Below are 27,089 nucleotides of genomic sequence, written 5' to 3' on the forward strand. Positions count from 1 at the left end.
ATGAAAATGTTGTTATCCTTTCAGATGCATCAATTGCTACCTATCACACTAACAGTCATTGAGATGGACTTGTAGCATAGCAAGTCAGATAACAGCCAATCATTGCTGAATGAGTAATTATGAGTAAAATGCAGTTGACAGGATGCAACCAAATACTGTGCCCTCCGTAATTATTTGGGGACAGTGAAGCATTTTATCTTATTTTGTCTTTACTCCACAGGTTTGGATTTGAAATCAAATAATGTCTGTGGGGTTAAAGTGCAGACTGTCAGCTTTAATTTGAGGGTATTTTTTTTATCCACATTGAGTGAACCATTTAGAAATTACTGCACTTTCTATACATAGTCCCCCATTTTAGGGGACCAAAAGTATTGGGACAAATTCACTTATGTGTAAAGTAGTAAAAAGTGAAGTATTTGGTCCCATATTCACAGCACACAATGACCACATCAAGCTTTGTTGGATGCATTTGCTGTTTGATTTGGTTGTGTTTCAGATGACTTTGTGCCCAATAGAAATGAATGGTAAATAATGTATAGTCATTTTGGAGTCACTTTTATTGCAAACAAGAATAGAGTATGTTTCTAAAAACGTCTCCATTAATGTGGATGCTACCATGATTACAGGCGCTATGTCGGAAAGTGCTGTCATTTCTAAACGGTTCACCCGATTTTATAGATGAAAATATCATCAATTTAAATCTGACAGTCTGCACTTCAACTTCATAGTCAGTGTTTGATTTAAAATCCAAACTTCTGGAATATCGAGCCAAAAGAAGAAGAAAAATGTATTTACTGTCCCAACAATTATGGAGGGCACTGTACATCTATCGTGACATTCAGATAAGTATACCAAGCCCATGATAACACATAGGTAGTGTGAAATGCGCTCACAAGTGATACGTAAATGAAGGATACGTTTGATGGGCCATCTTGATGATGCAAGCAGATCATACACATGTTTGTTTGTAGCTGAAGTGGATAGATATTCATTGATATTTCCTCGTGTCTCCTGTTAGGTGGTCCCTGATGATGAACCGCATAATCCAACCATTCAGAGGCCACTTAATTCACTCAGGACACAGGAGCAAGATAAAGCAGCCACAGGCTTCCAGCGCTTCCTCAATGTCCTCAATGAAGGGGTTGACCTCAACAAGCTCTCAAAGATTGTCAACGACGAAAATGGGTTACTCATTGTGGGCGAAGAGCTACCACAAGTTTGGCCGACTCTGCCCGAGGGTCATGTTGACTCCAGCAGTAGATCCAAGTCTTCTCTAGTTGAGGAGAAGACGAAGGTGAGGCTTGAGGATGAGCAGCGGCACGAGCAGATGCAGACCCTGCTGGAGATGGTTGGGCTGGACTTGGGGGTTGAGGAGTTGGGTCAGCTGACAGACAGGACCAATGACAGGCTGTATGGGAAGATGGGAGACTTGAAAAGGAAGGAGTTCGAGAATGAGAAGGGGAAAAGAGAAAAAGGAAAGCGAGCCTTCATTTAAACATCTCAGTACTTCCTCATTACCATCAGACAGCACCAGCCCCCTTCTAAACCAGCACTCAAACATGACCGTTGAATACAGCAGCTCTAGTAACAGGGTATGGGACATAGAGAGACACCGGGACAGATCTGAGAGGGACTGCCACCGACACTCTGGTACCAGAGACAAGGAAAGAGGGAGGGAGGAGGATATAGTCAGAGAAATGGACAGATCTGAAAGAGAGGGAGATGGGCACAGACACTCTAGTACCGGAGAGAGAGACAAGGACATACCGGTAGTCAGAGAAACTAAGAGATCAGAAAGAAATGGAGAGAAAGACAGTGACAGATCTGAGAGAGTCAGAGACCCAGAGAGAGGCTGGGACGGAGGCCGAGCGAGAGGCTGGGACGGAGGCCGAGCGAGAGAGACAGATCTGACAGACACAGGGACAGATCTGACAGACACGGGGACAGATCTGACAGACACGGGGACAGATCTGAGAGGCACAGAGACTCTGAGATCGACGGGGACGGAGGCCGAGAGAGAAACAGCGACGGATCTGAGAGAGAACGGGTCAGATACAGATCTGAGAGGCACAGGGACAGAGCGAGGTGCCTGCAAAGGGACAGGGACAAACATTCTAGGACCAGAGACTGGGACAGTGAGAGCGACTGGAACAGCCTCTCTATTACTAGAGACTGGGACATGGAGAGATCTGAGAGGGATTGGAATGGGGATGAGTCCAGGGAAAGCTCCATTGAGCTCTACTCATACTCCATGGACCCTATATACCCTGTTTCTCATGCATCTATGATGGCATCCTGCTCCCCCACCCAGTACTCTCAGTATATGGCATACCACAGCAGCCCCTACACCATTGCCTTCCCTCCAGGGTGGGGTTATCCTCATGGTACTATGCCCCCTGGTACCATGCTTCCTGTTACAATGCCACCTGGAATCATGCCTGCTGGTGCCATTTCGCCTGGTAATAAGCCCCTCCTACCTAACCCCCCTGGGGATCCACCCTACCCCAGCGCCCCCCCATATTACTCTAATGGAACCACAGCCTTAAACCAGACATACGTATACTCCCAGCCTGCTAGCAACCTCCAGCTCACATCTGCCCAGCCTGCTACTAGCAACCTCCAGCTCATATCTACCCAGCCTGCTACTAGCAACCTCCAGCTCTCATCTACCCAGGCTGCCAACACTGCAGCAGTCTTGCCTCTCCTATGTAACCCCCCCCCCATTTGTCACAAGAAACATGCTCCCTGGTATACAGAAAAAAAAAACATGCCCTGAAGCAAGTTTGTAGACAAATGGAACGGAAATGGCGCTCCACCAAATTGGAAGTCTTCCGACTAGCTTGGAAAGACCGTAAAGCCCAATATCGAAAAGCCCTCACTGCTGCTCGATCAGCCTACTTTTCCAACCAGACTGAGGTGGATAAAAACAATCGAAAATGTATTTTTGATACTGTCGAAAAGATAACTAAAAAGCAGCATTCCCCATGTGAGGATGGCCTTCACTTCACCTAAGCAGTTACATCCTGCCTGGTTAGCCCTGTCTGGGGGTATCATCGGACTGGGCCACATTTGACATTTACTGATGGAAAAAAGGCTTTCAAAAGTAAATTCATTTGATTGATTGACCTTAAGTCAGAGATACAACATACATCCAACCTGCTAGCAACCACCATCTCACATATACCCAGCCCGCTAGCAACCACAAGGAAAAGAGACAGAAGCATGCAGAAGCCGTAGTGAAAGTGAAAAGAATAAACATGGAATGGAAGAGACAGAAACATGTGAAAGTGTCTTGTCAGATGGTGACAAAGTCCCCCTCTGAACCGGGATGAATGAAGAGAGCAAAGGGGGTAAACAATATATTCCTCCCAGGTATTTTCATTTAGAGTTATCACAATCATCTAAGGAAGCGTCTGTGTAAGAGGAAACGGCTTTTGAAGAGGAGGAATAAGGCTCCCCAGCACAAAATAAAGTGACTGCTTGCAGAAGCATCAGGGAAAGTGACCCCTCAGGTCACTGCAACGGATTTCCCCTTTGAAGAGGAGCCCAAGATCCAGAAGGAGTAGCAATGATAGATGGGGAGAAACTAAATGCTGACACAGAAGAAGTGGTTCTTCAGGAAGCTAGATTTGTCATGACACTAGCAAAAGGATTTGTTATAGTTTAACCTCATCCTTCAAAGCTTCATGTTGAAGCTATTTTCAGTGTAATGTTTTGCATTGTGTGTGGTATGGGTAGGGCCAGGAGTTTTTCTTGACTATGATATCTGCTCAGCAAACGCATTTTCTTGCCCGTTATAAACCAAATCTTAAGGCCGTGGAGTTTACTTGGTCTGGTCATGTGGTCAGGAAAAACTCCTGGCCCTGGGTATAGTACATGTGTATCAATGCAATGAAATGTTTGTAAGTTCTCATGCCTGAAAGCTAAAAGCAAGAAAACTGCCCAGGTTTCACTCCCCAGTTCAGTCTATAGATCGTCTTTCACTTTGTATATATTTAAATTAATAAAATATTTTGTCTAATATTGTAAGTGTATGTCAAAAGTAATTTAACATTTCTTTTCAGGCATAATTTTCATTGGTTTGATCATAGAAAATGCCATGCTCTTCGCACTCCGTCCTATTGGTGGCAGTATTGGAATGTCGATCCTATGAAGCTGAATACAGAACTATTAGACGAAGTAGACAAGAAACGAGTTTGTTGTTTGACCAGTTGCCTTTATAACGAATTTAACACGATCTATACATTTTATATTGAAGTCGAAGCACTCCGATTTTTAAGAGAAACTGGTAATGCAAATTGTTTGACCCGACAAGATCCAGAATGAGACGGCGAACACAAGCCTGCGCGAAGGTAACAGACTCGAGGTAGGCAATCATTAGCTATAGTCGATGTTTGCCGCCACCTTATTATGGAAAATGTGTAATGTGACTATTTCAATGTGGCAATTTCATGTATTTGTCGACATTCTATCTGACATGCTTGCATTTACCATCGTTAGCTAGCAAGGTATATGCCAGCCTGCTCTGAAAATTACATTACAAACTAGCTAGGTAGTAAACCATGGCTAACGTTAGCTGGCTAACGCTAGCACATTTCAGCTGACATTCAGAACAATAACGTACAAGCAAGCTAAGTTAGCATTAAAGAAGACAAATGCAACTACTTGTATATTGGAACTCAACTTGTTTGTTTAAAACCCTTTTAATTCGTTTGAGGACTTATGTCTTGCCTTGAGCATGCATATATGGGCAAATAACAGCCAAAATAGCATCATCAAGGACCAACATGTTTATATTCATCACATGCTTAACGTTAGTCTTATAGTTGTCACCCAGACACACAGTACAGTTCACCGCCCCTTTATTCTCTGCAGAGTATCAGCCCAGCTCAGACACCTTGGCAGAATGTACCCAATGGATCCAGAGAGGCGCAGTCACCAGAGGGAGTATGAAGAACCAGAGAGGCACAGTCACCAGAGGGAGTATGAAGAACCAGAGAGGCACAGTCACCAGAGGGAGTATGGAGAACCAGAGCGATGCAGTCAGCGGAAGGAGTATGGAGAACCAGAGAGGCGCAGTCACCAGAGGGAGTATGGAGAACCAGAGAGGCGCAGTCACCAGAGGGAGTATGGAGAACCAGAGAGGCGCAGTCACCAGAGGGAGTATGGAGAACCAGAGAGGCGCAGTCACCAGAGGGAGTATGGAGAACCAGAGAGGCGCAGTCACCAGAGGGAGTGTGGAGAACCAGAGAGGCGCAGTCACCAGAGGGAGTGTGGAGAACCAGAGAGGCGCAGTCACCAGAGGGAGTATGGAGAACCAGAGAGGCGCAGTCACCAGAGGGAGTATGGCGAACCAGAGAGGCGCAGTCACCAGAGGGAGTATGGCGAACCAGAGAGGCGCAGTCACCAGAGGGAGTATGGCGAACCAGAGAGGCGCAGTCACCAGAGGGAGTATGGCGAACCAGAGAGGCGCAGTCACCAGAGGGAGTATTGCGAACCAGAGAGGCGCAGTCACCAGAGGGAGTATTGCGAACCAGAGAGGCGCAGTCACCAGAGGGAGTACGGCGAACCAGAGAGGCGCAGTCACCAGAGGGAGTACGGCGAACCAGAGAGGCGCAGTTACCAGAGGGAGTACGGCGAACCAGAGAGGCGCAGTTACCAGAGGGAGTACGGCGAACCAGAGAGGCGCAGTTACCAGAGGGAGTACGGCGAACCAGAGAGGCGCAGTCACCAGAGGGAGTACGGAGAACCAGAGAGGCGCAGTCACCAGAGGGAGTACGGAGAACCAGAGAGGCGCAGTCGGCGGAAGGAGTATGGAGAACCGAGCTCAGGACAATGGAACGATAGCCTTAAGAGAGACAGCGGCCAGGCTATGGCCAGAGAGCTCTACAGTGAATACTCCAGCATGAGGAGGACTAGAGAAGGTTGGGGGGACTATGGTGCTTCCTCTGATATGAGCTACATAATGGACCCATCGTCCAGAGACTGGAGCGAAGCCTCATTGAGGGGTAGTGCTGCTCCCTTCTCCCCAGACACAGATGGGGACGTTGATGGAGATCCTGTGGAGCCCAGTGTGGAGGACCTGGAGCTCATAGAGGAGAAGAGAGCTGTTCTTGCTTTGCAAAAGGTTAAACGCGGAGCTAAGGACATGCCTAAAACACAGACTGCATACACAACAGCGAAGGGCATGTCTAAACAGAGGAAGGCGAACAATAGAACATTCAACAGTAATGTCGCGGACCAGTCGTCACGCATACCTCTTAAACGGAGGGTGCTGGACATTCTGAGTAAGGTATGTACCTATTAGTGCTGTATTTATTAATCAGGGTTGGGGTTAATTCTGAATTGCTAATTGGTCTTTAATTCCCATAAAAGTATTAGATTTGAATTGGCCACACTCCACAGGAAGCAGAATTACATTTGAATTAAAGGGATAGTTCATGCAAAAATCTAGATTTGTGTCAAATTCGCCTTTTAATTTATTCCATACATCATTATGTTCATGTTGACATCATGCATTTTTACCAAAACTATGTTTGACATGTTGTAGCCCGACCAGCTCGCCATCATATATACAGTTAATAACGTGTAAGTACATTTATTTAACTTTCTGTCTTGGGGCGTGACATTGGAGAAGCGTTCAAGTCAAGTCACGCTGAAATGACTATTAATCAAAGATGGATTTCAAGGTTTGCTCGCACACCATTTCTGCTTCCTGTCTGTTGCAGCACGGCGCCCGTATTGCGAGGCTGATTAGTTAGGCCAAACAGGTGGGAGAAACAGGTGTGCGCGTAAAGCAAAAACAGAAATTGGAATCCATGTTTGATTTGGAGGGGAGGGGGGTTAACAATTAAATTGAATTATTTCCTGGGCACTGCTTGGCGACATAACCGTCTACCAACCACGGAAATTCCCTCCTACTTGGGGAAAGTGTCACCAAACAGGCACAGTCTAGGTTCGGGAAATAAGAGGCAAGGTGGGTAAGTGCTATTTTATTTACATTTTTTCACCTTTATTTAACCAGGTAGGCCAGTTGAGAACAAGTTCTCATTTACAACTGTGACCTGGCCAAGATAAAGCAAAGCAGTGCGGCAAAAATGCCATACTGCTAGACCCCTGGGCTAAACCTTTTTTTAACTCATCCCCCTAAAACAAGTTACAATTACAGTGGTCTGGAGATATATGCAAAGTTAGTTATGGAGGTTCTCTAATTATGAATCATTCACTTTACATGTTATTACATGTAATGATAGAAAAACATACATTTCTCAGAATCCATTTGAACAAACACTCCAGATTGGAAGGAACATTTCATGACAAAAATACAAACAAAATACTGTTTGACATCATTGAGTTATAATCAAACTAGCATTTAAAATGGTATCTATCCTTTAGTAAGAGGTGTCAGGTGATTTTGGCAAAGTATTTGTCGAAGGATTGAGTCTCATATGGCCATATCTAAGTTTAATTTATTTAAAATTCTACTTTATTAAAGAAATCTGCATCCTGTGGGGTGTAAACAACTCATTCAAATTTCAATTAATGGGTTGAATTGAATTAAATTCTGAATTGATCTCAACACTTATGAATAAATTTTCCCTGAGAGATCCAAAAGAAGTTGATGGATAGTAAAGAATGCCAAAAAAGCCTTTGTCCAAAAAAATCCAGGCACTGGCGTGTAGCGTAAAACATGTTTTTTTTAAATTTATTTAATTTTTACCCCTTTTTCTCCCCAATTTGGTATCCAATTGTTGTAGTAGCTACTATCTTGTCTAATCGCTACAACTCCCGTACGGGCTCGGGAGAGACGAAGGTTGAAAGTCATGCGTCCTCCGATACACAACCCAACCAAGCCGCACCGCTTCTTAACACAGCACGCCTCCAACCCGGAAGCCAGCCGCACCAATGTGTCGGAGGAAACGCCGTGCACCTGGCAACCTTGGTTAGCGCGCACTGCGCCCAGCCTGCCACAGGAGTCGCTGGTGCGCGATGAGACAAGGACATCCCTACCGACCAAGCCCTCCCTAACCCGGACAACACTTGGCCAATTGTGCGTCGCCCCACGGACCTCCCGGTCGCGGCCGGTTACGACAGAGCCTGCGCGCGAACCCAGGGACTCTGATGGCACAGCTGGCGCTGCAGTACAGCGCCCTTAACCACTGCGCCACCCGGGAGGCCTCAGCGTAAAACATGTTAAGCCTTTTATTGTTTGTGGCTTGTGCATAGCAAAAATAAACACATCCACCAATGCGTTGCGGCTACAACAGCCTTCGTCAGGGTGACCATCAGATCTTTCCTGATTCTGATGTTTCTGCTACATGGACTTAGCAGCAGAACCCCTTTTCGCCAAACACAGATCTAAGATCAGCTACCCAAAACCATTAAGAGTCTAAGAGGGAAATAGAAACTGACCTGAGATCACTATTCAGAGACAACTGCATTGCACATACTAAAATATTGTCTCTATTTTCCTCCAGGATACCCCTCCCGAGCTGAAGAAACAAAACAAGATGCGAGCATTGGAGCTGATGATTAGCGCTCCCCTAGAAAATGAAGAGGCCCGTCTTCTGAGACTGAGGGTTTTAATGAACCAGCGACGCTATCCCGACAATGAGGTATGTAGCCATAACAAAACCATAGAGGTCGGCAAAAGTATCATAAGAATGAAGTCAAGAAAACCATGGCCCCCGATTTATACAATCGATTTCTCCCATTGACACCCATTTCAAATTGGCAGGAAATGAAGTGCCTACTTAATTGTACGCTTCATAATATTTTGTTGTGTTCTTATAGGCCTATATTTTTTTTTCTAAAATGTCACCGCTACATTAGTGTTATCCCTGTCAGCCACCTGATGCATCAATTGCTACCTAGCTTGAGAGAACCTGTAGCACAACTAGCCAGCTAAACACCAATCATTGCCGAATGAGTCATTATGCAACCAAATGCATTCATTGTGACGTTCAGATGAACACAGCCAAGCCCATGATAACACAAAGGTTGTGTGTGTGTGTGTGCGAGCATTTCACAAGTGATACGTAAGTGAAGGATACGTTTGATGGGCCGGTGTTGATGATGCAAATCGAACACATTTTGATTGTTTTAGTGCGGAGCGATTAGTGCTTTTTCAGTTTTATCATTTTTTAACATGAAATGCATTGTGGATTATGTGGGTTGAATGCTCTAATAGAGTAAAACTATTAATAAAAGCCCCATGATGGTAGTGACTGCCAATTACTGCTTATCACTTATTAACCTTTAATTTATTCACGTTACTTTAATTTAATAAAATATTTAATTTGTGAATATTACATTTGTTTTATTTGATGACCTTATTTCATTCCAAGTCATATCATCTCTATAGAGCTTCTGCCTATGCTGTCTTACAAAATCACTATTTCCTTCAAAGTAAATAAGGCATACTTTTATGACTGCTGAATACCAACTAGATTATGTATTTTCAGGGAGAGAGACCTCACAAAGCAACAGTTGCTCTCTATATCACCTCACAATTGTGCATTCTTCTCTCTTCAATAGATGACGTGAAAGAAACAGACCAGACAAGTAGATGGATTATGGTCATTGTAGTTATGCGCTAAAGCATGCTGAATATTGGCCTGTTGGAAACTACAATTCCCAACTAAAAAAAACTGAACGAAGTGGTATTCAAATAATTGAACATACGTCGGTCAATTAGTTTAAAAAAAGAAAAATACCCCAAATTTCGGTTAATCGCCCAGCACTAGTTTGTTGATAGCTGAAGTGGTTAGATATTCATTGATATTTCATCATGTTTCCTGTTAGGTGGTCCCGAATGATAAACTGCAAATTCAGAGGCCAGTTCATTCACTCAGGACACAGGAGAAAGACATAGCAGCCACAGGCTTCCAGCGCTTCCTCAATGTCCTCAATGAAGGGGTGGACCTCAACAAGCTCTCAAAGATCGTCAACAACAAAAATGGGTTACTCATTGTGGGCGAGGAGCTACCACAAGTTTGGCCGACTCTGCCCGAGGGTCATGTTGACTCCAGCAGTAGATCCAAGTCTTCTCTAGTTGAGGAGAAGACGAAGGTGAGGCTTGAGGATGAGCAGCGGCACGAGCAGATGCAGACCCTGCTGGAGATCGTTGGGCTGGACTTGGGGGTTGAGGAGTTGGGTCAGCTGACAGACAGGACCAATGACAGGCTGTATGGGAAGATGGGAGACTTGAAAAGGAAGGAGTTTGAGAATGAGAAGGGGAAAAGAGAAAAAGGAAAGCGAGCCTTCATTTAAACATCTCAGTACTTCCTCATTACCATCAGACAGCGCCAGCCCCCTTCTAAACCAGCACTCAAACATGACCGTTGAATACAGCAGCTCTAGTAACAGGGTATGGGACATAGAGACAGGGACAGATCTGAGAGGGACTGCCACCGAAACTCTGGGCAAGGACAGAGGGAGGGAGGAGGATATAGTCAGATAAATGGACACATCTGAAAGAGATGGAGAGGGAGATAGTCACAGACACTCTAGTACCAGAGATCGGGACAGAGAGGGAGACGAGGACAGAGTCAGAAAAGGGGACATTCCTGCGAGAGAGAGATACGGGCAAAGATGCTCTCGTACCAGAGAGAAGGACCGAGTCAGAGAAAGGGACAGATCTGAGAAAAACTGAAAGGGAGACGGGCACAGATACTCCAGTACCAGTGAGAGACAAGGACATACCGGTAGTCAGAGAAACTAACAGATCAGAAAGGAACAGAGATAAAGACCGGGACAAAGACCCAGAGAAAGACTGGGACGGAGGCCAAGAGGGAGACCGGGACAGATCTGAGAGACACCGGGACAGACTGTGACGGAGGCCGAGAGGGAGACCGGGACAAAGACCCAGAGAAAGACTGGGACGGAGGCCAAGAGGGAGACCGGGACAGATCTGAGAGACACCGGGACAGAGACCCAGAGAAAGACTGTGACGGAGGCCGAGAGAGAGACCGGGGCAGATCTGAGAAAGACAGAAACCGAGAGATAGACAAGGACATAGACAGGTGGCTGCAAAGGACCAGAGACAAACGTTCTGGGACCAGAAACTGGGACACCGACAGCAACTGTCACACTATTACTAGAGACTGGGACATAGAGAGATCTGAGAGGATTAGGCATGGGGATGAGTCTATAGACGGCTCCATTGAGCTCTACTCATACTCCATGGACCCTATATACCCTGTTTGCCATCATAGATGCATGAGGAGGATGAGAATCTACTGCCCCACCCAGTACTCTCCGTATATGGCATACCACAGCAGCCCCTACACCATTGCCTTCCCTCCAGGGAGGGGTTATCCCCCTGGTACCATGCCCCCCTGATACCACGCTTCCTGGTATTATGTCCCCTGGTACCATGCTTCCTGGAATCATGCCCGCTGTTGCCATGCTGCCTGGTAACAAGCCCCTCCTACCTAACCCCCCCCCCCCCCATATTACTCTAATGGAACCACAGCCTTAAACCAGACATATGCATACACCGAGCCTGCTAGCAACCTCCAGCTCACATCTACCCAGCCTGCTAGCAACCTCCAGCTCTCATCTACCCAGCCTGCTAGCAACCTCCTGCTCTCATCTGCCCAGCCTGCTAGCTACCTCCAGCTCTCATCTACCCAGCCTGTTAGTAACCTCCAGCTCACATCTACCCAGCCTGCTAGCATACTCCAGCTCACATCTACCCAGCCTGCTACTAGCAACATTCAGCTCACATCTACCCAGCCTGCTAGCAACCTCCAGCTCTCATCTACCCAGCCTGCTAGCAACCTCCAGCTCACATCTACCCAGCCTGCTAGTAACCTCCAGCTCACATCTACCCAGCCTGCTAGCATACTCCAGCTCACATATACCCAGCCTGCTACTAGCAACATTCAGCTCACATCTACCCAGCCTGCTAGCAACCTCCAGCTCTCATCTACCCAGCCTGCTAGCAACCTCCAGCTCGCATCTACCCAGCCTGCTAGCAACCTCCAGCTCACATCTACCCAGCCTGCAAGTAACCTCCAGCTCACATCTACCCAGCCTGCTAGTAACCTCCAGCTCACATCTACCCAGCCTGCTACTAGCAACATTCAGCTCACATCTACCCAGCCTGCTACTAGCAACATTCAGCTCACATCTACCCAGCCTGCTAGTAACCTCCAGCTCACATCTACCCAGCCTGCTAGCAACCTCCAGCTCACATCTTCCCAGCCTGCTACTAGCAACCAGCCTGCTACTAGCAACATTCAGCTCACATCTACCCAGCCTGCTAGTAACCTCCAGCTCACATCTACCCAGCCTGCTAGTAACCTCCAGCTCACATCTACCCAGCCTGCTAGCAACCTCCAGCTCACATCTACCCAGCCTGCTAGCAACCTCCAGCTCACATCTTCCCAGCCTGCCAGCACTCCAGCGGTCTTAAGTCAGAGATGCACATACATCCAACCTGCTAGCAACCACCATCTCACATACACCCAGCCAGCTAGCAACCACAAGGAAAAGAGACAAGCATGCAGAAGCCGTAGTGAAAGTGTCCTGTCAGATGGTGACAAAGAAGTCCCCCGCGGTATTGACCACTCGGATAGCGACAAAGGAGTCCCCCTCTGAAACAGGGCCTAAGAAAGAACTAGAAGGCGAGGAACCACATGCTGACGCTGCAGAGAAAGTGGCTCCTCAGGTGACTGCAATGGACTCTGCGGTCCCCTCTGAATAAAATCTGCTAAAAATGTTGTATCCAGGTGTCTTCATGAGGATTCTAATCGGATGTCTAAAGAGGCATCAGTACAAGATGAAAGGGAAGGGGAAGCATCTTGCAAAGAGGAGGAAAAAGGCTTGCCAGTACAAAGGGAAGACGCCACTTGTACACACTAAGGAGAAAGTGCCTCTAGAGGCTGCAAAGGACTCAGGGGACCCCTCTGAGCCAAAGCCCAAGAAAAATAAAAAATAAACACTAGAGGAAAAAGGAGAGATATTCATAACGGTACACAGAACCTATTTGACAAGGGGGAAACTGTCAAAGGCAAAAGCAGATGCTAAAGGCACTGAGGCCAATTCTGAACCAGCACCCAAGATGGAAGGGGAGGGAGGAATGACAGAAGGGAAGGAACTGCTTGCAGACACAATAGAGAAAGTAGTTCCTCAGTTGATTACAAATGACTCTTGGCTTCCCTCTGAACCAGGGCCCAACAAAAAAACAGAAAGAGGAAACTGTTTGCAGATCATATGGAGAAAGTGTCTGCAAAGAGCCCTCAGGCCCTCTTGGAACCAAAGGCCGAGAAGGAGAGGACGACGCAATTAAAGATGGCGAGAAACTGCTAGCAGACCTTGTGGAGAATGTGGCTATAATGGGCCCTGGCTTTCTCTCTGAACCAGAGGCTGAGAAAGAGACGAGGGGAGAAACAACAAGTTCTCCCTTGGTTATCTGAAATACCCATGTTTTCACTAAGATGAGGTTCTGTTGACCTTTTATCTACCTATGACTTGGCGTTCACCATTCAACCACATTTTGTCCTTGTTATGGCAAAGCCTTTTAATGACATTGAATTTCTTAAATGTTCCTCAACTTGAAGAGTTCAAGCTGAAGATAGGCGCGCCTAACGCAGCCTCAAAGGATGGCTAGCTGTTGTAAGTAAAAGCACCAGAAATACATTGGTTTCAAGGGAACATGATTGTATTATATCATAGCAAGTCGTTCGTCTCAACTCTTTCTCTTTTCTGCAGATCTTCACTGGGCGTCATGAGCTCATCTCCCACTAGAATAGAACCTGCTGCTGACCCATCCAGACCCTATGGACATCAGTTGGCTTACGTTGTTACCTATCAACCATTTTATAGATTTGTAATGACACTAACAAAGGATTTGTTAAAGTTGAGCCTTGTCCTTAAATGCTTCACATTGAAGTTATTTTCAGTGTAATTTATTGGTATTGTGTGTATGTGGTAGGACCTAGGCCGCTCATATATGCTAAGTACCTTTAGCGTCTACTGACGATAGTATCTTCTGGCCGGGGGAGTTTTATTAAGACCCCAGACACTTGCACTAAATGTTAACATGCATCATTTCACACATCGTTTGCGGTACGATTTTGGAAACATAAGGAACTATCTTACACATCAGTGGAGAGAAACAAACGCCCGTTTATTGGGTTAGGGTTCCCCCACGGCCATATTTCCATGTTCCAGTGCTGGTTTACGGAAAACGTACAGAGACAGTTGACTACCTGTGCTAATTAGCGATCTGCGTCTCCAAAAACCTGTGTAGAAACGGAAGATGGACACCACAAACTCATCCCCGAAAAATACTGTCGGCTGCAACTGTTAAAACCGGTTTTATAAACTGGGTGGTTTGAGGCCTGATTTCTGATTGGCTGAAAGCCATGGTATATCAGACCGTATACCACAGGTATGACTAAACATTTAGTTTTACGGCTCTAATTACGTTGGTAACCAGTTTATAATAGCAATAAGGCTCCTCTGGGGTTTGGGATTAGGACCAATACCACTGCCAAGGGCTGTGTCCAGGCACTCTGTGTTGCGTCATACATAAGAAAAGACCTTAGCCGTGGTATATTGACCATATACCACTCTTCCTCTGGCCTTATTGCTTTTATAACACTGGAGTAAATTTATATTTTGCATATGAAAGTAGATGGCTTTATGTTTCTAGAACCGTACCTCAATTTAGATGGAGTATTTGGCTGCCAGAGACAATTTGCCTGTTTATAAACCAAATAAGGGCGTGGAGTTTACTTGGTCTGGTCATGTGGTCAGGAAACACTCCTGGCCCTGGACATAGTACATGTGTATCAATGCGATGAAAAGACTAGCGGCGGAATTATGTTTGTAAGTTGTCATGCCTGATAGCTAAAATAACTGCCATTGTTTCATTCCCCAGTTCAGTCAGCCCACCGATTTCTATAGATCATCTTTCACTTTGTAAATATGTAATTGAATAAAATATTCTGTCTAATATTGTAAGTGTGTAGTGTGTCATATTTCAACGCATTGAGCTTTAGTCCTTTTCAGGGACACCTTCCATTGGTTTTGTATTAGAAAATCCCATGCACTTTCGCATTCTGCCCTATTGGTGGCAGTATTGGAATTTTTGGTCCTATGAAGCTGAAATAATTTAACTCGAATTAGGGGCCTGGAAACGAGTTTATGGTTTGATCAGTTACCGTTCTAACAATTTACAATATACAATAGTATTTCCAAGTCAAAGCACTTCGATTTTTTTTCAGACTCTGGTTGTGTACGTGCACGTTATCGGTACCTCTGAAGATCCAGAACGAGACGGCGAACACAAAGGCCTGCGAAGGTAGCATTAGCGCGTTAGAAGGGGGCAGACGGGAGGTAAACAATTATTACAATCATTGCTTGCACCTTTTAAGTGGCAACGTGACTTTAGATTTGGATATTTTATATATTTTGTCGGTATTCTACCTGGCATGCTTACATTTGACAATATTTAGCTAGCAACTATATGCGGGCCTGCTCTGAAAATTAGATGACTACCTAGCACATTTCAGCTGACATTCAAAACAATATTTTACAAGCAGGTTGGCATTATATAAGTCAAATTTAACTACCTATATATTTGAACTTGTTTGTTAGAAGCCTGTTAATTACTTAGAGTCCTTATGTCTTGCCTTGAACAGGCATATATGGGCAAAGAACATCCAATGTAGCATAATCAACGACAAAACATGTTTATATTCATCACATGCTTAACGTTAGTCTCATAGTTGTCACCTAGACACACAGTACAGTTCACCACCCCTTTATTCTCTGGAGTATCAGCCCAGCTCAGGCACCTTGGCAGAATGTACCCAATGGATCCAGAGAGGCGCAGTCACCAGAGGGAGTATGAAGAACCAGAGACATGCAGTCTGCAGATGGAGTATGAAGAACCAGAGACATGCAGTCTGCAGATGGAGTATAGAGATTCAGAGAGATGCAGTCAGCAGATGGAGTATGAAGAACCAGAGAGATGCAGTCAGCGGATGGAGTATGGAGAACCAGAGAGATGCAGTCAGCGGATGGAGTATGGAGAACCAGAGAGATGCAGTCAGCGGAGGGAGTATGAAGAACCAGAGAGATGCAGTCAGCGGAGGGAGTACAGAGAACCGAGCTCAGGGCAATGGGACGATGGCCTTGAGACGAGAGGCAACGGCCAGGCTATGGCCAGAGAGCTCTACAGTGAATACTCCAGCATGAGGAGGACTAGAGAAGGTTGGGAGGACTATGGTGCTTCCTCTGATATGAGCTACACAATGGACCCATCGTCCAGAGACTGGAGCGAAGGCTCATTGAGGGGTAGTGGTGCTCCCTTCTCCCCAGACACAGATGGGGAGGTTGATGGAGATCCTGTGGAGCTCAGTGTGGAGGAGCTGGAGCTCCTTCGGAACAGGATGGAGCTGGAGATCGAGGAACAGATTGCCCATAAAAAAGTTGTTTTTGCCATGGAATTGGTTGGGCCTGAATCAAAGGCCATCTGTAAACAGAAGACGAAGGACAAGGACCTTGAAGTGTTACCAACAAATGTTTCCGATAACGATGTTACTCTTAAAGAGAGGGTGAATTGCATTTTGAGAAAGCGGGCATGGACCAATGAATGTCGCTCAAAGGTATGTGCTTGTTACTACATCTGTATTGATGAATCAATTGATTTCCTGATGTTTGATGCACTGTTCTGTTCCATTACATAGACTAAGGAGAGGCAGTTAAATAACCCCCAAGTGAAGATCTAGAATCAGTTACCCATAAACCTGTCCCTATTAACCATTTAGAGATAAAAAAATATTAAACTGATCTTAGATCAGTATTCAGGGACAACGTAGGCTTGATAAGCATCATACATCTTCAAAGTCTTTCTTAGTTCTTTGTGTGTCCTTTTCAGGAAATGTGTCTTACATCGCAAACTCAACAGCACAACTTCACCACATATACATAAATACAATAGGGATGTGCATCTTTCCCTTTCAAGACGATTTGACATGCATGTGCTCTGATACGGGAACGATACATTTTAGTTTGAAACGATTCGGTTTGATTAGAGAATTAATAGATTTGGGTTTGATACACTCACATTTGTAGCATAAACACATACATTTTTCATTCTGAATTGAAACGTGCTGCTGATTTAGCTCATAAGCTGGGCCTCTCAGAGCTGGAGCTGTGTGTGAGTAAACTATATACAGTGCCTTCGGGATGTATTCATACCCCTCGACTTTTTCCACATTTTGTTACATTAGTCTGATTTCTAAAAATGATTAAATCAAATTTCTCCTCACACAATCTACACATCTACACACAATACCCCATAAGGACAAAGCAAAAACGGGTTTAGGCATTTTTGCTAATTTATCATGAGGGGAAAAAGAAACCGCACACTGCTCTTGATAGTATCACCGATTATATAAAAAAATAAAAAAAACTGAAATCACATTTACATAAGTATTCAAACCCTTTACTCAGTACTTTGTTGAAGCACCTTTGACTGCGACTACAGCCTCAAGTCTTCTTGGGTATGACTACAAGCTTGGCACACCTGTATTTGGGGAGTTTCTCCCATTCTTCTCTGCAGATCCTCTCAAGCTCTGTCAGGTTGGATGGGGAGCGTTGCTGCACAGCTATTTTCAGGTCTCTCCAGAGATGTTCAAGTCTGGGCGCTGACTGGGCCACACAAGGACATTCAAAGACTTGTTCCGAAGCCACTCTTGCGTTGTCTTGGCTGTGTGCTTAGGGTTCTTGTTCTGTTGGAAGGTGAACCTTCCAGCGCTCTGTAGCAGGTTTTCAGCAAGGCTCTCTCTGTACTTTGCGTCAGTCATCTTTCCCTCGATCCTGACCAGTCTCCCAGTCCCTGCTGCTGAAAAACATCCCCACAGCATGATGCTGCCACCTCCATGCTTCACCATAGGGATGGTGCCAGGTTTCCTCCAGACGTGACTCTTGGCATTCAGGCCAAAGAGTTCAATCTTGGTTTCATCAAACCAGAGAATCTTGTTTCTTTAGGTGCCGTTTGGCAAGCTCCAAGCGGGCTGTCATGTACCTTTTACTGAGGAGTGGCTTCCAACTGGCCACTCTGCCATTTAAAGCCTGATTTAGTGGAAGTTTCTCCCATCTCCACAGAGACTCTAGAGCTCTGTCAGAGTGAACATCGTGGTCACCTCCCTGACCCAGGCCCTTCTCCCACGATTGCTCAGTCTGGCCTCGCGGCCAACTCTAGGAACAGTCTTGGTGGTCCAAACTTCTTCTATTTAAGAATGATGGACGGCACTGTATTCCTGGGGACCTTCAGTGCTGCAAAAATGTTTTGTTACCCTTCCCCAGATCTGTCTCGTAGCTCTACAGACAATTCCTTCAACATCATGGCATGGTTTTTGCTGTGACATGCACTGTCAACTGTGGGACCTTTATAGACAGTTGTGTGTAGAGGTCGACCGTTTAATCGGAATGGCCGATTAATTAGGGCCGATTTCAAGTTTTCATAACAATCGTAAATCTGTGTTTTTGGGCGCCGATTTCCTTTCTTTTTTACAATTTTTGTTTGTTTGTTATACCTTTATTTAACTAGGCAAGTCTTTCAATTACGGCCTAGGAACAGTGGGTTAACTGCCTTGTTCAGGGGCAGAACGACAGATTTTCACCTTGTCAGCTCAGGGGATCCAATCTTGCAACCGTACAGTTAACTAGTCCAACGCTCTAACCATTGAACTCCACAAGTAGCCTGCCTGTTACGCGAATGCAGTAGAAGCCAAGGTAAATTGCTAGCTAGCATTACACTTATCTTTAAAAAAACAATCAATCGTAATCACTAATCAATTTTAGCAGGCAATATTAACCAGGTGAAATAGTGTCATTTCTCTTGCGTTCATTGCACTTAGAGTCAGGGTATATGCGACAGTTTGGGCTGCCTGGCTCATTGCGAACTAATTTGGCAGAATTTTATGTAATTATGACATAACATTGACGGTTGTGCAATGTAACAAGAATATTTAGACTTAGGGATGCCACCCACCCATTAGATAAAATACCGAACGGTTCCGTATTTCACTGAAATAATAAACGTTTTGTTTTCGAAATTATAGTTTCCGGATTCGACCATATTAATGAACAAAGGCTCGTATTTCTGTGTTATTATGTTATAATTAAGTCTGATTTGATAGAGCAGTCTGACTGAGCGATGGTAGGCAGCAGCAGGCCCGTAATCATTCATTCAAACAGCACTTTCGTGCGTTTTGCCAGCAGCTCTTCGCAAGCACAGCGCTGTTTATGACTTCAAGACTATCAGCCTAATGGCTGGTGTAACGAATGTGAAATGGCTAGCTAGTTAGCGGGGTGCGCTAATACCGTTTCAAACGTACGTTACTCGCTTTTAGATTTGGAGTAGTTTTCCCCTTGCGCTACAAGGGCCACGGCTTTTGTGGAGCGATGGGTAACACTGCTTCGAGTGTGGCTGTTGTCGATGTGTTCCTGGTTCGAGCCCAGGTAGGAGCGAGGAGAGGGACGGAAGCTATACTGTTACACTGGAAATACTATAGTGCCTATAAGAACATCCAATAGTCAAAGGTATATGAAATACAAATGGTATAGAGAGAAATTGTCCTATAAATACTATATTAACTACAACCTAAAACCTCTTACCTTGGAATATTGAAGTCTCATGTTAAAAGGAACCACCAGCTTTCATATGTTCTCATGTTCTGAGCAAGGAACATAAACGTTAGCTTTTTTACATGGCACACATTTTTACATGGCACATATTGCATATTGGCACATACTACTTTCTTCTCCAACACTTTGTTTTTGCATTATTTCAACCAAACTGAACATGTTTCATTATTTATTTGAGGCTAAATTGATTTTATTGATGTATTATATTAAGTTAAAATAAGTGTTCATTCAGTATTGTTGTAATTGTCATTATTACAAATAAATAAATTGGCTGATTAATCGGTATCGGCTTTTTTGGTCCTCCAATAATCAGTATCGGTATCGGCGTTGAAAAATCATAATCTGTCGACCTCTAGTTGTGTGGCCTTCCAAACCATGTCCAATCAATTGAATGTACCACAGGTGGACTCCAATCAAGTTGTAGAAACACCTCAAGGATGATCAATGGAAACAGGTTGCACCTGAGCTCAGTTTTGAGTCTCACAGCAAAGGGTCTGAATACTTATGTAAATAATGTATTTCAGATTTTTATGGGGTATTGTGTGTGTGGATTGCTGAGGATTATATATATATTTTTTGTCAATTTTGGAATAAGGCTGTAACGTAACAAAATTTGGAGAAAGTCAAGGGGTCTGAATACTTCCCCAAGGCACTGTATGTCTATGGTGTGTGTACTATGTAGGCACCTGATCTGGCCGTAAGGGAGACTAGGCACCCCCCTGGCAGATTTGGGTGGACAATGTTTTATGGTTCTGAAATCGGCATAACCCACTAACTAACTTCATTTTTAGTTAGTGGGTTATCTCAAAATTGAATGGTTTCAAAATCAAATGTTTTTTCTTTCTGTTGGTCAGAATAGTTTGTTTAATTCTCTGATACTGGTGGTGCCGGTACATTCAATATTTTCCTCAATTTACTCCAGGAGGCTGCCAACCAGAAGGTCCCTCCCAAGCTTGTTCTCCATCCGCCCAAAGTGGTCAAAAGCTTTGTGGAACGGATGAACGAGTCCATCCTGCACAAAGACAGCAGATTGAAGGGCAGCCTTACCCTGGACGTCCATGAAGAGGAGCATCCTCTGAAACTCAAAGTGGAGGCTTTATTGGCGCAGCGACGCAATCCCATGGTGAATAAGGAGGTGTGTACTATGTACCATATCTGGGATCAATTGTGTTTTGGAAGCGGACCAGCATACACGTTTAAAATGTATATAGCTGTTGCAGTGGATGGTTATTTGTTGATGTTTCCTCATGTTTGGTCCCTTATCCCATTGTTCAGGACAAAGCAGCCAAGGGCTTCCAGCACTTCCTCAATGTCCTCAACAAAGGGGTGGACATCGACAGGCTCTCAAAGATTGTCAACAATTTCAAGGATTTACCCTCTATGGGAGAGGAGCTGCCACAAGGTCAGCCGCCTCCACTTCATGGCCAGCTCGAGACCAACTCTAAGAGTGAGAGGAAGGTGCCCTCTCGCAAAAGGCGCTCCCGATTTGATGAGTTCCCACAAGGTTCGTTCAATATACTCTGGGGTCAGCCCACACTACTCGGGGTTCAGCCCAATCCGTTTGGGGATCTGTTGCGTCAAGTGGCCCAAGCAGGTAACGTTCTGCCACAGCACCGCAGTCTCTTACAAAGTGGAGGAGGAGAGATTGGGCAACATAGCCTTAGTTTAGGCTTCATCCAGGCTATGGATAGCCCAAAAAACAAAAAGCCCAAGTCTACACAGGTGGAGGAGAAGAGGAAAGGGAGGCTTAAGTCCAAGTCTCCACCTGTTGAGGAGAAGAGGAAAGGGAGGCTTAAGTCCAAGTCTCCACCTGTTGAGGAGAAGAGGAAAGGGAGGCTTAAGTCCAAGTCTCTACCTGTTGAGGAGAAGAGGAAAGGGAGGCTTAAGTCCAAGTCTCCACCTGTTGAGGAGAAGAGGGAAGGGAGGCTTAAGTCCAAGTCTCCACCTGTTGAGGAGAAGAGGAAAGGGAGGCTTAAGTCCAAGTCTCCACCTGTTGAGGAGAAGAGGAAAGGGAGGCTCAAGTCCATGTCTCCACAGGTGGAGGAGAAGAGGAAAATGAGGCCTGAGGATGAGCAGAAGTACGGACAGATCCAGAGCCTGCTGCAGACTGTTGGGCTGGATCTGGGGGTGGAGGAGTTGGGCCGACTGAATGACAGGATCCAGGAGAGGCTGTATGGGAAGAAGAGAGACCTGGGGAAGAAGGGGGGCAAGAAAGAAAGCGTGTGGGGGGTTGAGAAAGAGGAGAGCAAGAAGGACAAAGAGGAGAGTGAGAAAGATAAACAGAAGGAGAAAGGGGAGAGTGAGAAAGATAAACAGAAGGAGAAAGGGGAGAGTGAGAAAGATAAACAGAAGGAGAAAGGGGAGAGTGAGAAAGATAAACAGAAGGAGGAAAAGGAGAGCGAGAAAGATAAACAGAAGGAGAAAGGGGAGAGTGAGAAAGATAAACAGGAGGAGAAAGAGGAGAGCGAGGAAGATAAACAAGAGGAGAGCGAGGAAGATAAACAGGAGGAGAAAGAGGAGAGCGAGGAAGATAAACAGGAGGAGAAAGAGGAGAGCGAGGAAGATAAACAAGAGGAGAGCGAGGAAGATAAACAGGAGGAGAAAGAGGAGAGCGAGGAAGATAAACAGGAGGAGAAAGAGGAGAGCGAGGAAGATAAACAGGAGGAGAAAGAGGAGAGCGAGAAAGGGAAAGATAAAGAGGAGAGAGCATGCTCAAGTAAATGTCACAGTATTACCTTGTTATCAGATAGCTCCAACTCCAGCCCTCCTTGCCATCGGTGGACCTCAAAATACAAACGCTCTAGCACCAGAGACCAGGACCGAGACAGAGACAGGGGTAGATCTGAGAGAGACAGAGACAGACGCTCAAGCACCAGAGACCAGGACAGAGAGAGAGACAGAGACAGGGGCAGATCTGAGAGAGACAGAGACAGGTGCAGATCTGAGAGAGACAGAGACAGACGCTCAGGCACCAGAGACCAGGACAGAGAGAGATACAGATACAGACGCTCAAGCACCAGAGACCAGGACAGAGAGAGAGACAGAGACAGATCTGAGAGAGACAGGGGCAGATCTGAGCGAGACAGAGACAGACGCTCAAGCACCAGAGACCAGGACAGAGAGAGAGACGGGGGCAGATCTGAGAGAGACAGACACTCTAGTACCAGAGAGCTGGATAGATATAGATGGTGGGAGACAGAAAGGAAAATACGCACTAGTACTAGAGACGGGGACAGAGAGTGGGACAGGAGCAGATCTGAGAGAGACAAGGACAGAGAGGGATGGTGGGAGCGAGACAAAGAGTGGGATGGGGACAAGGAAAGCTTCCGGGGGCTTTACCCATACTCCAACGATCCTACACACCCTCGTGCATCTTTGATGGCAACCGACCCAGTGCAGTACTCTCAGTACATGGCATACCACGGCGGCCCCTACGCCAGCGCCTTCCCTCCAGGGTGTAGCTTTCCCCCTGCTACCGTGTTCCCTAGTACCATGCCCCCGAGTATCGTGCTCCCTGGTACAGTGCCCCCCCCTAACCCCCTTGGGTATCCACTGTACCCCAACTGCCCACCTTCTTACTATAGTGGCACTCCAGAAAGATTTTTCCAGCCATACACACAGGCCACTGGAAACCCTCAGTTCACAAACATGGATGAACAAGTGAGGGACCCAGACGCATCCCTGAGCATCCCTGAACAGGAAGTAAAGACTGTGTGGCCCAGACTTGTCCATCCCAGCATAAACCAAGACTCAAAGCCTGCCGGACTAAACCGTTTGAGTATAAAAATGCAACTGAAGAGGCAACGCTATCGGATTAACTTGATTAATCGCAAAAATATACAAGAATTGAGGCAGCTTAAAGAAACTCCTCTGGTGGCTGCCAAGGAGCCCGGTACAAAGAAAGTGCCAGAAGGAGATGCAGTCATAGAAGGGGAGAAATTGCATTTTGTGGTCCCTCCGGTGGCTACAAAGTATTCTGGGGCACCCTCTAGAACAGGATTCCCAAATAGAAAAGGGAGAAAGGTGAAAAACCTGGAAGAAAAAGGAGGTTTATTCAACCAAGGTTTATCCATGAGAAACAGAGCCTATATGACAAGGTGGAAACTGCGTTTGGCGGAAGCGGTTGCAAAAGGCCTTGAGGTCCCCTCTGAACCAGAGCCCAAGACGGCGCCAGAAGCGGAGGACAAATCATTGACAGAATGGCAGAGGGTGTTTGCAGACTCTGTGGCGAATGTGGCTGCAACGGACCTATTTGCCCTCTCTGAACCCGAGGCTGAGAAAAAGCCAGACTGGGAGACAGAGCAGAAAAGGACAGACGAAGAGATGAAGGTGAAATTAAAGAAAAAGGTTTGTGACATTTAGAGTTTGAGACTACATTTGCTCGAATGAATCAAAGTACTGTCTTTGCTATGAAGGTACTTCACTAATTTGTGATGTCCCCTATTGGTTATGAAGAATGCATGTCTGCATCTATTCTAAACGTTAATACATTTCATCCCCAAAGAGTGGCAGAAACACCAAAACCTTGATATATGTCCCTCTTGATTTTCTACTAATCAAATAGTGAGGATTTGAGAGATCAATATGACCAAGCCTTTTTAAAGACAATAATTATGTTGTTTTTTTCCGCAGCTTGGTGAGTTCAACCTGAAGATGAAGCAGAAATCGACGCATTTAAAAGAAGTCCCATCAGAAGCCCCAACATAACCTGAAAGGGCGGATGTTGTAGGTAAAACAGCTTGAAATTCAACATCTGTTTCATGTCAATGAATGTGTAGTCAGATCACACCTTAAAATATAAGATGTCACTAATAATACCTAGAGAATCTTTTATTTGTGACACTCACGCAATGACATCATTCATCTCAAGTCTTCTTCTTTTCTGCTGATCTTCACAGTGCGTCATGAGCTCACCTCCCCTTCAAACCTGCTGCTGACCCATCCAGACCCCTTGGACATCCGTTGGCTAACATTCTCTTTATCTAATATACACTCACTGGCCAGTTTATTAGGTACATAACGGGTCGGATCCTCCTTTTCCTCCAGAACGGCCTGAATTGTTCGGGGCATTCTACAAGTTGTCTGAAATGTTCCACAGGGATGCTGGTGCGATGGCATCACGCAGTTGCTGCAGATTGGACGGCAATACATTCATGCTGCAAACAGCCCATTCCATCTCATCCCAAAGATGCTGTACTGGGTTGAGGTCTGAGGACTGCACAGGCCACTCAAGTAAACTGAACTTGCTGTCATGCTCCAGGCAATGTTTTTTCACTCCTCGATTGTCCAGTGTTGATGATCACATGCCCACTGGAGCTGCTGCTTCTTGTTTTTAGCTGTGGAACCCGGTGTGGTCGTCTGCTGCAATAGCCCATCCGTGACAAGGATCGACAAGTTGTGCGTTCTGAGATGCTGTTCGGCACACCGCCATTTTTTGTTTGTTTGTGGCCCGTCTGTTAGCTTACACGATTCTTGCCATTCTCTTTTGACCTCTCATCAACTAGTTGTTTTCGCCAACTGCTGCAGAATGGATTTAATTATTATTTTTTTTTATCATTCTAGTGGTTAGAGCGTTGGACTAGTAACCGGAAGGTTGCAAGTTCAAACCCCCGTGCTGACAAGGTACAAATCTGTTGTTCTGCCCCTGAACAGGCAGTTAACCCACTGTTCCTAGGCCGTCATTGAAAATAATATTTTGTTCTTAAACTGACTTGCCTAGTTAAATAAAGGTCAAATAAATTCTCGGTTAACACTAGACACTGTTGTGCCTGAAAAGCCCAGGAAGGTGGTCAGTTGTTTTGTACATTCTAACGTTCAATGGAACAGTAACTGAATGCCTCAATCCCTGTCTCCCTGCTTTATATAGCTGTCTGTAAGAGCGATCCATTTTCGTAAATGGGGTGGTGTACCAAATTAACTGGCCGATGAGTGAGTTGTTTTTGGGAGTATCTGTTCTTTATTTGACTTTTTTATTTTTGACCATTTTTACTTTGCTACATTCGTAAAGAAAAGAATGTACTTTTTACTCAATACAATTTCCCTGACACCAAAAAGTACTCATTACATTTTGAATACCTAGCAGGACGGGAAAATGGTCCAATTCACACACTTATCAGAACATCCCTGGTCATCTCTACTGCCTCTGATCTGGCGGCCTGAGTATTAGAGTGTGTCCCTGGCTATCCGTAAATTAAGAGAACACATTGTGCCGTCTGGTTGGCTTAATATAAGGAATTAGAAATTATTTTACCTTTTGATACTTAAGTATATTTTAGCAATTACATTTTACTTTTGATACTTCGGTATCTTTAAAACCAAATACTTTTTACGTAAGTAGTATTTTACTGGGTGGCTTTTACTTGAGTCATTTTCTTCAATTTTGCTCAAGTATGACGATTGGGTAGTTTTTCCACCACTGATTGCATTCTACCACCTGGAATGACATTGCATTCTACCACCAGAATATTTCTAGATTTGTACACTGAACAAAAACATAAACACAACATGTGAAGTGCTGAAGAAAAAACAAATCCAGGAAATGTTCCATATGCACACATTTGTTTACATCCATGTTAGTGAGCTTTTCTCCTTTGCCAAGATAATCCATCCACCTGACAGTTGTGTCATAAAGAAGCTGATTAAACAGCATGATCATTACACAGGTGCACCTTGTGCAGGGGACAATAAAACGGCCACTTTCAAATGTACAGTTTTGTCACACAACACAATGTCGCGGATGTCTCAAGTTTTGAGGGAGAATGCTGACTGCAGGAATTTCCACCAGAGCTCTTGCCAGATAATTTAATGTTGATTTCTCTACCATCTCCGTCGTTTTAGAGAAATTGTCAGTACGTACATCCGGCCTCACAACTGCAGACCACGTGGGGGGTGCTGTGGAGCATTTCTGTCTGTAGTGAAGCCCTTTTGTGGGGAAAGAAATATTTCTGATTGGCTGAGCCTGGTGGTGGGTGGCCCTGGCTGCCAAGTGGGTGGGCCTATGCCCTCCAAGGCCCAACCATGGCTACACCTCTGCCCAGTCATGTGAAATCCATAAATTAGTGCCTAATGAACTTATTTCCTTATATGAACTCTAACCCAGTAAAAACAGAGTTGCATGTTGCTATTATATTTTTGTTCAGTATAATAATACCACCATAGGTTTGTCTTTTGGCCATATCCTCTGAGGATTCATATTGAAGTTTTTTTTCAGTGTACTGTATGTTCAGATTGCTTTTATGGCATGGGCAGTACCAGGAGGTTGTTTTAGTTATAAAAGCCAGGGAAACTGTCTAACTATTTTCAATCCCAAGCTTATAGATCCTGTCCGGTTTCATTTTGTATATATTTAACTGAATAAACTGCTTTCTTTGTATCTCAGGACTAAGTGTGGAGTAATGTATAATTTCTACCTAATT

General features: G+C 45.1%; 3 protein-coding genes across 10 annotated transcripts in view; all 3 read left to right on the plus strand.

The window, feature by feature from the left end:
- Nucleotides 1-4,021, plus strand: part of LOC110485916 (uncharacterized) — a 28,799-nt gene extending 24,778 nt beyond the window's left edge. For all 3 annotated transcript variants that reach the window (XM_090195990.1, XM_021557145.3, XM_090195991.1), the window contains exon 3: nucleotides 1,019-4,021. In XM_090195990.1, coding sequence (XP_090052116.1) covers nucleotides 1,019-1,495 — 477 coding nt within the window. In that variant the 3' untranslated portion in view covers nucleotides 1,496-4,021. The remainder of the gene's footprint in view (nucleotides 1-1,018) is intronic.
- Nucleotides 4,022-4,146: 125 nt separating this feature from the next.
- On the plus strand, nucleotides 4,147-14,976 carry LOC110485108 (uncharacterized). Of its 3 annotated transcripts, none has more exons than XM_036940583.2 (5): nucleotides 4,147-4,366; nucleotides 4,876-6,292; nucleotides 8,478-8,615; nucleotides 9,805-13,623; nucleotides 13,720-14,976. In XM_036940583.2, exons 1-4 carry the CDS (start codon nucleotides 4,323-4,325, stop codon nucleotides 10,270-10,272), a joined length of 2,067 nt encoding a protein of 688 aa, XP_036796478.1. In that variant the 5' UTR covers nucleotides 4,147-4,322; the 3' UTR covers nucleotides 10,273-13,623; nucleotides 13,720-14,976. The 3 variants fall into 3 exon arrangements, with proteins under 3 accessions (XP_036796478.1, XP_090052105.1, XP_036796479.1); XM_036940584.2 differs by having other exon boundaries at nucleotides 4,152-4,352; XM_090195979.1 differs by lacking the exons at nucleotides 8,478-8,615; nucleotides 9,805-13,623; nucleotides 13,720-14,976 and adding an exon at nucleotides 6,551-7,663.
- A 78-nt stretch (nucleotides 14,977-15,054) lies between these two features.
- On the plus strand, nucleotides 15,055-27,046 carry LOC110485918 (uncharacterized). Of its 4 annotated transcripts, none has more exons than XM_090195974.1 (6): nucleotides 15,055-15,351; nucleotides 15,799-16,625; nucleotides 20,597-20,809; nucleotides 20,950-24,021; nucleotides 24,307-24,403; nucleotides 24,573-27,046. In XM_090195974.1, exons 2-5 carry the CDS (start codon nucleotides 15,822-15,824, stop codon nucleotides 24,379-24,381), a joined length of 4,164 nt encoding a protein of 1,387 aa, XP_090052100.1. In that variant the 5' UTR covers nucleotides 15,055-15,351; nucleotides 15,799-15,821; the 3' UTR covers nucleotides 24,382-24,403; nucleotides 24,573-27,046. The 4 variants fall into 4 exon arrangements, with proteins under 4 accessions (XP_090052100.1, XP_090052102.1, XP_090052101.1 ...); XM_090195975.1 differs by having other exon boundaries at nucleotides 15,088-15,351; nucleotides 15,793-16,625; XM_090195976.1 differs by having other exon boundaries at nucleotides 15,083-16,625; nucleotides 24,307-24,399.
- The last annotated feature ends 43 nt before the right edge of the window (nucleotides 27,047-27,089 follow it).

Source organism: Oncorhynchus mykiss, chromosome 13 (genome assembly GCF_057628025.1).
Source record: "Oncorhynchus mykiss isolate SJ-2025 chromosome 13, ASM5762802v1, whole genome shotgun sequence".
NCBI lineage: Eukaryota > Metazoa > Chordata > Actinopteri > Salmoniformes > Salmonidae > Oncorhynchus > Oncorhynchus mykiss.

Excerpts from the sequence above, each read along its gene's own strand:
- LOC110485108 (XM_036940583.2), top strand. The coding sequence starts at position 4,323 with ATGAGACGGCGAACACAAGCCTGCGCGAAGGTAACAGACTCGAG. Across the intron at positions 6,293-8,477 it reads TGCTGGACATTCTGAGTAAG|GATACCCCTCCCGAGCTGAA; the intron begins GTATGTACCTAT and ends ATTTTCCTCCAG. Across the intron at positions 8,616-9,804 it reads GACGCTATCCCGACAATGAG|GTGGTCCCGAATGATAAACT; the intron begins GTATGTAGCCAT and ends GTTTCCTGTTAG.
- LOC110485918 (XM_090195974.1), top strand. The coding sequence starts at position 15,822 with ATGTACCCAATGGATCCAGAGAGGCGCAGTCACCAGAGGGAGTATGAA. Across the intron at positions 20,810-20,949 it reads ATCCCATGGTGAATAAGGAG|GACAAAGCAGCCAAGGGCTT; the intron begins GTGTGTACTATG and ends CCCATTGTTCAG. Across the intron at positions 24,022-24,306 it reads AGGTGAAATTAAAGAAAAAG|CTTGGTGAGTTCAACCTGAA; the intron begins GTTTGTGACATT and ends TTTTTTCCGCAG.